Raw genomic sequence first — 7,087 nt, forward strand, 5'->3', positions numbered from 1 at the left:
ATTAAATTTCCTAATTTAAAAAAAGGATCAGAGCTAGCTCATTCCTGTTAAAAGGGAGTTTTTCCTCTCCACTGTTGCTAAAAGCATGCTTAGTGTGAGGGATTGCATCCGAGTCAATGAGTCGATGCAATCAACTGGTTTTCCTTAGATAGAAAACTTTGAATCAATCTGACTGGATGATCTGGTTGAACTGTAAAGTGCCTTGAGATGACATGTGTTGTGAATTGGCGCTATAGAACACGGGTGCATGCATGTGGCTGTGTGTATGTGTGTGTGTGCCTTCGTGTGCCTGTATCTGTCTGTCTTTCTGTCATAGAAGATGTTACACAGGATATTAATCGTTTAAATGTCTTCCTGCCAACTAGATTCCTGACACAGTGACACCACAGCCAGATCAGAGGTTGGGGAAGGAAGGGAAGTCTGTTGCAGAGATGCACCCCCACCCCTGACGCCAAAGAGCAGAAAGCCCTGGAGAACTCAATGGAAGAGTGGATTGGGTGTTCTGGCCTCCCTGCAAGGACCATTGAGGATGAAGACTTTGTGGATATGATGAAACAAGCCGACAAAAGGTTAAATGTGTACAGTGGGATATATGTTAAAAAGAGAATCAGTGTGTGAGGTTCTATTCTGTACAGTGTTATATAAATAAAATAGAGAAAAAGAGAAGCTGTGTGTGGTGAAGTTTTATTCTGTACAGTGTGATATATGTTTAAAAAAGCAGTGTGTGGAGAGGTTCTATTATTTACAGTGTGGACTAAAATGACTAAAATTTGACTAAGAATACAATTGATATTCGTCATATAGACTAAGAATAAAACTAAAGCGGGAAGGCAATGACTAAATATGACTAAGACTAAAATAGATTTTTGGCATTGTGACTAAGACTAAATTTAAAAAAGCTGATGAAATTAAAACTGGTGGAGACACTTTAATCATCAAAGTGAACACACTATGACTGTGAGTTACTTCTGTTCTTTTACTCTTTTACTACTTGGACACAGCAGATGACTCAGTCGGGACTGAGGACACACCAACAGTGATCAACAGCATTGCAATCATCCATTGTTATAAATGAGATTCCCTCAATTCAATTCAGAAGGGGAACAAGCTATGCTTTTGCACTCTGCAGCACTGCAGTGCTCAGCAACACGGAGGAGAGAGAAAGTGAAGCAGATTCTTTAAAATTTATAACTGCACTACCCAATAATAATCTGCTAAAATTGATCCTTCTTTGGGGGAGTAGAACTCTGTTAAAGTAATCCTGAAGGTTATTAGAAAGTGGTCAGAGAGGACAGGGTTGTGAGGAAATACTGTTATTTCTTCACATTCTATGCCGTATGTCAGCACCAGATCCAAAGTATGAAGATGAGAATGCGTGGGACTATTCACATTTTAAACAAAGCCAATAGTGTCTAAGATAGCATTAAAGGATGCTCTTAAGCTATCGCCTTCAATGTCAGCATGGATGTTAAAATCTCCCACTATGATGACCCTGTCAGTGTTTAATACCAAATCAGATCAGGAACTCTGAAAATTCATCTAAAAGACCTGTCAAGGACTTTGTCTTAAAGGAATAGTACACCCAAAACATGATTAGCCTTCATTTTCTACTCACCCCCATGCTGAACAACACTCTGGAGTACTTTTTTGATATCTCAAATGCATCTGGAGATCTGGGAGGCTTCTTGCTGTCTGCTGACATTCAAATAATGGAGGTCTATGGCGCCCGAGGCAGAAAGGTCCATAAAAGTCCACAAAAAACGTGTCAATATTCCTCCATACTGCTCGTCCAATGTATTCCAAGTGTCCTGAGTGGGTAGCATCCAGAATTTACTCGAAACGAAGTCATTTAGAATGTTTTTAGAGCATAAACAGTAGTGTATAGGATTTCCTGAAAGCGCGCGCCAGCGCGCTCACGACGCTACGGAAGCCGGCAGACCAAACCAGCGCATTCAGCTCGGCAAAGAACTCATGCTCTTCCTCAACACTGAAGTCCTCAGACATTTTCTTTCGTTGTTTCTTTCTTTGCACAGGTAAACAGCACATTTCTTCTTCTACGCTTGCATTATTGGCAGAGCAGACGCTGAATGCGCACTTTCATCTGGCTTGGTCTGCCGGCTTCCGTAGCGTCGTGAGCGCGCTGGCGCGCGCTTTCATGAAATCCTATACACTACTGTTTATGCTCTAAAAACATTCTAAATGACTTCGTTTCGAGTAAATTCTGGATGCTACCCACTCAGGACACTTGGAATACATTGGACGAGCAGTATGGAGGAATATTGACACGTTTTTTGTGGACTTTTATGGACCTTTCTGTCTCGGACACCATAGACCTCCATTATTTGAATGTCAGCAGACAGCAAGAAGCCTCCCAGATCTCCAGATGCATTTGAGATATCAAAAAAGTACTCCAGAGTGTTGTTCAGCATGGGGGTGAGTAGAAAATAAAGGCTAATCATGTTTTGGGTGTACTATTCCTTTAAGGTCTTTTTAATATATGAACTCCATCTGGATTCCTCAAAAGTTTTAAAGAACACATCTGAGTTCATCCAGAAGATAGTGTTGAACCCCTGGAAACTAAAGGTCAATCCAAAACAGAAAACATTAAAAAAATGTTCTTTTGGGTTAAATGTTGTGGCTAGTGGTGGCTATAATGGTTGTTTATGCAAATGTGGTGTGAAAATGAGTTTGATGGGACTAAACGGTAGCCAAATCTTATTTAATATTTCATGCATTTGTTTTACTGTATTATTTACCGTTTCTTACTCTGGCCATTATTAATTGGCCCTGCGTAGACTGGATGTGGATGGGGTACTTGGATTTCAGGTTTTCGCATCAGGATTTCTTCCTTCTCCTGTTTGGGTTGGACACGCGACGGCCCGTGCTTCGCCTTTGGCTCTTCAGTTCAACTGCCTCAGTCATAACCTGAACATTTAGAACGACTAAATTAAATATTTAATTTCTGAGTTTCAAAGGCAGCAATTGTTATATTAGGTTGATTATTCACAAAATGTTGTTATTCTGCTAATATAAGACAAAAAATACATCTTAAAATAGGCTTTTCTCAGCAGTTCCCAAATTCAGTCCACATTTTTTTTCAACAGCCAGAAGCTTCTGAAAAAAATCCTCCAAGGACAGCTACTTAAATCCTGAAAAATGTTTGGATAATAACAGATTTAATAGAGAGTAGCAGAATAATTCAAATTGATCTGGATTGTGTTTATTCACTCTCCTACCCGCCCCCCTTTCATCATATTGGCGTGACCTATTGCTGCTGGCATCATGAAGGACTACGGACCTCATAGTCTTGCTGCTGAGGAGGGTATAAATACAAGAAGTAGCAGCAGCAGATCCACTTTCTGTATCAACATTTGAGCGAATCACAGAGCTAAATGACATCTGGTAGAATGAAGGTAAGAGCATCTCCGTTTATCCTTGTCAGTATGTTACTTTATTCAAAGGAAACACTTGTGATGATTTTTCCTGATCATGTTATTCTTTGTTGTCTTTTTACCAAGTGTTACATTTTGGAAACCTGGCAGGATCTTGATTGCTGCTCTTCTGCTTTGCTTTTTGTCTAATAGGGATTGAGGGGCATCACTTTGACCCACCTGCTCACCCTTTTGCTGCTTGCCTCCTTCATCTCACACTCTTGGAGCGTGCCAAAAGTAATAACCTTAATACTACAGTGAAAAGAGCGACTTGTTGAAACTGAAAAGGTTAAAAAGCAAAAATAAATGTTCTTGGTTTTTGTCTCCAGGGATCATTTCAACGGAGAAACTGGACTCCGCAAGCAATGTTGTACTTAAAAGGCACACGTACGTATTCAGTGCTTTAATCTCTGAGGCATTTTAATATTATGGAAAAAATAACTGCAGTACTTTGCAAAAGTATTCACACTACTTAAACCTGTTTTGTCAAGTTCCAACCACAAACTTGAATCTATTTTTAAAACAAATGAACAAATAACTATGATATGGAAGGAAATAGGACCTGTAAAGATTTTAGATGTGAAAATCAAAGTGTGTCATGTTTCTGTTTTCAATCCCCCTAAATTAATACTTAAGGAGACTAATAGGCTAGAACTTATTAGTGTGTCCTTATAGACCAGTAAGTGCTATATATCATGTGTGAACCTGAATATTAAAGGGCTGTCCCAGACCCTATATTTATTTAGGTTTTGCCTTTGACTATACCTTTATAAAACAGGAGTATGCTCTGATCTTATCTTTCAATTGGACCTAGTTTTCAAGTTTGCACTGCCTCCTGTGAGCCTCATGGCAAATCAGGCATCCTCTGTCTTTCTCCTCAGAAGCAGGATAACTGGACTGTTTGCCTCATTTAGAGGAAAGAGTCAAAAGTCAGACAACAACAGAAATAAAGGAGATCAGAGTTTGCGGTCAGACTGGACATAATGTGAACATGTTTAAGGAGTTGGAATACATACAAGCTACTGAACATGATAATGTTCTGGAAATAATATTTAATATTTGACTGATAACAGGTGGAGAATGATTTCAGATTGGCCTGTTTGACTGTGCCTACATTTACAGAACAAACATGGTTTCACGATCATGGAACTGACCTGTAATACTTTCTGTCAGAGGGTCGTAGGTTCATCTCTGAGGACCGAAAAGAAGGAGATGTCTATGACACGCTACACTTAGGTACAACTAAATTTATTCAGTTCTCAGTTTCATTGATTAAATCGTCATTCTGAGCAACGTTTGTAGAAAGTCTGAGAAGAACAATCCGAGTTCCTACGACCCGTTAGAGACCTGGAATCAGAACGGAGCTATGCAAACGCCCTCTGATGAGTCTCTGCTTTGTCCTGTTGTTTCTTTCAGAGACCCGCAGTCAGAACACAGAGAAGCTGAGTGTGGACCAGGCAGCCACGGTGCTGCTGAAGTTCCTGCAGCAGGCCAGGGAGGGAGGTGATCAGCCACAATCTCACCTCTAACTGCTCTTTGTGGTGTTTGTCCATGACTGACAATAGCATCAACCCATCAAATAAACCTGGGCAGTGATTTCATGTCTGTCTTTTTTTCTCCATCCCAGCTGATGAAGGGCCTGAGGAGCTGTATTTCCAGGAGCTGCCGGTCTGGAAGAGAGAATACTTCTGACAGCAGCAGCCAGAATAGTTTCTGTTTGATTTGTGTCTGTTGTATTGCTGCTTTGATGGAAAAAGAAATCTCTCACTGTGTTTGAATGATATTTTAATAAACATTTGGGATTATTGCTCTTTACCTGTGTGGTTCATTTAACACTTATAATAATATCACAGTGTTTTCAAACAGTCTGCATCCAATGAGCGAGATTATGTCCATAATGTATGAACACTAACTGTTGCGATAGATAAAATGAGCGCTTTGTAGTTTCTGCTATCTTGGCTTTTATCACGCTTTAATGTGTCAGATCATCAGAGAAATTTTCATATTAGAGACACAGAACAGTTGCAATTATTATAACTGCTTAGCATATGGATTATATTTAGGAAAGCTAAACAATCTGGTCCAAAGTGAGAAAATAGTTCCCTCAAAATTAATACAAAGTTTGTACAACCTTAGCATCTATAGCTGGCTCCAAATATTACTATGTTTGCAGAATTGGTTAAAGTTCATCTTAAAGGATATTAAGTGAGCTAAAGGCTAGGCCAACCCAAAACTGTATTATTTAACTATTAATGATTCAAAGGTTTGACATTTGAAGGCTTTTTGGATGCTTCTGCAAATCTTATCAAAAGTTGAGAGTTTCCATGAGATGAATAAAACTTGAACACAGTGGGATATTTCAGCCGTAAAGGGAATATATAAATAATACCAGGATAAAGCTTCTAGAGACAGAAGAGTGGCGATACATAAACCAGTTAACATCAACTCTACCATTGTACCAGATAATTGGTCAAACGACCACCCAGATTTATCTGTTCCTGTTGGCTGCAAAAAGTTTGTGATGTAGGTATGAATTGCAAAGCAATATTAACCAGAGCTCCTAATGAAAAGCTCAACCTCTAGTCAGCTGGAAGCTCGAGCTTTAAGCAATAATTTCACTCATCTGTGAGTCCATTCAAAACCAACGAGTTTGGCATAGAGTGGGGTGAGATGCTGAAGTAGCAAAGTTTAGTAGGTTTATTAAAAGGTAAACCAGTTTAGCAGGATTTTGTTTTTATCAGTCGGTGGTCATGCATCAGGATCTGGACCATAACAGATCTCCAGGTGGGCTAGAGAAGTAGAATACGAATGAAATCCTTTAATACAGTTGCCAAACTCACCCAGAGCCATAGCTCTGTTGAACCGTCCATTCCACCTGCTCTTAGCAGTAATGATTTTATGGGATTCTTTATAAATAAGATTAGTTGGTGATTATTCCTTTATTTTTGGATCTCTATCTCCCTCCAGTGTCTCCCTTCTCCTGTTTAAACATTTCTCCCTCAGTTATACCTTTCATTTATAAGTAAACTCAGTTAAACTTTTGTTTCCCCTTATTACCAGCAGCTGGGTTCTCCTTTACTTTCGTTGCCATTTCCCTCTTTGTTTTGCAGGATCCTCTGCATTGTTCCCTAGTGTTACAGCAGTGTTGGGCACATTACTTTGAAAAAGTAACTAGTTATAGTTACTAGTTACTTCTCCAAAAAAGTAACTGATTTACCAACTGAGTTACTCCACCATAAAAGTAACTAGTTACTAGAAAAAGTAACTATTTAATTACTTTTGGGTTTCTTGCCCCGTAACCCTCACCACCCAGCCCCCATCTTCTCGCCGTGTGTTTCCAAAGCCAGCTGAATAGAGCGGATGACAAAGACAAGAACCTGCAGAGAGTTTAGCATTTATTGCAACTCAACGTAAATGACATCAGGGGGGAACGGGATCTGACGGGCCTATAAACTCCATCAGATAGTGTTCCCCCTGCTTAACATGGGGGAACTGTATCTGATGCGGTAAATATCATCAGGCTGCATTACCTCTGCTCATGGGTGTGAAGTTTTTTAACAGGCCGTTCAGATCTGGTGAGTGAATGAAATTAATAACTGAATTATTCTGAAATCCTTGTGTTTTGGTTGTTATAGATACTGCAACATCTATCTATC

At 39.6% G+C, this 7,087-nt stretch overlaps 1 protein-coding gene across 2 annotated transcripts; it reads left to right on the forward strand.

Moving 5' to 3' along the window:
- The first annotated feature begins 3,317 nt into the window (after positions 1 to 3,317).
- spx (spexin hormone) lies at positions 3,318 to 5,197 on the forward strand. 2 transcript variants are annotated; one of them, XM_015392300.1, is made up of 6 exons: positions 3,318 to 3,413; positions 3,585 to 3,668; positions 3,761 to 3,818; positions 4,605 to 4,667; positions 4,848 to 4,934; positions 5,059 to 5,197. In XM_015392300.1, the coding sequence occupies exons 1-6, from the start codon at positions 3,393 to 3,395 to the stop codon at positions 5,121 to 5,123; spliced, it is 378 nt and encodes a 125-aa protein (XP_015247786.1). In that variant the 5' UTR covers positions 3,318 to 3,392; the 3' UTR covers positions 5,124 to 5,197. The 2 variants fall into 2 exon arrangements, with proteins under 2 accessions (XP_015247786.1, XP_015247787.1); XM_015392301.1 differs by lacking the exon at positions 4,605 to 4,667.
- Positions 5,198 to 7,087: the final 1,890 nt, after the last annotated feature.

Source organism: Cyprinodon variegatus, unplaced genomic scaffold (assembly GCF_000732505.1).
Source record: "Cyprinodon variegatus isolate N-32 unplaced genomic scaffold, C_variegatus-1.0 Scaffold585, whole genome shotgun sequence".
Lineage (NCBI taxonomy): Eukaryota > Metazoa > Chordata > Actinopteri > Cyprinodontiformes > Cyprinodontidae > Cyprinodon > Cyprinodon variegatus.

What these genes read in the sequence shown, in the direction of transcription:
- spx (XM_015392300.1), top strand. Translation starts at nt 3,393, where the DNA reads ATGACATCTGGTAGAATGAAG. An exon ending in GTTGTACTTAAAAGGCACAC is followed by an intron (nt 3,819 to 4,604) that starts GTACGTATTCAG and finishes ACTTTCTGTCAG; the next exon opens with AGGGTCGTAGGTTCATCTCT. An exon ending in GCAGCAGGCCAGGGAGGGAG is followed by an intron (nt 4,935 to 5,058) that starts GTGATCAGCCAC and finishes TCTCCATCCCAG; the next exon opens with CTGATGAAGGGCCTGAGGAG.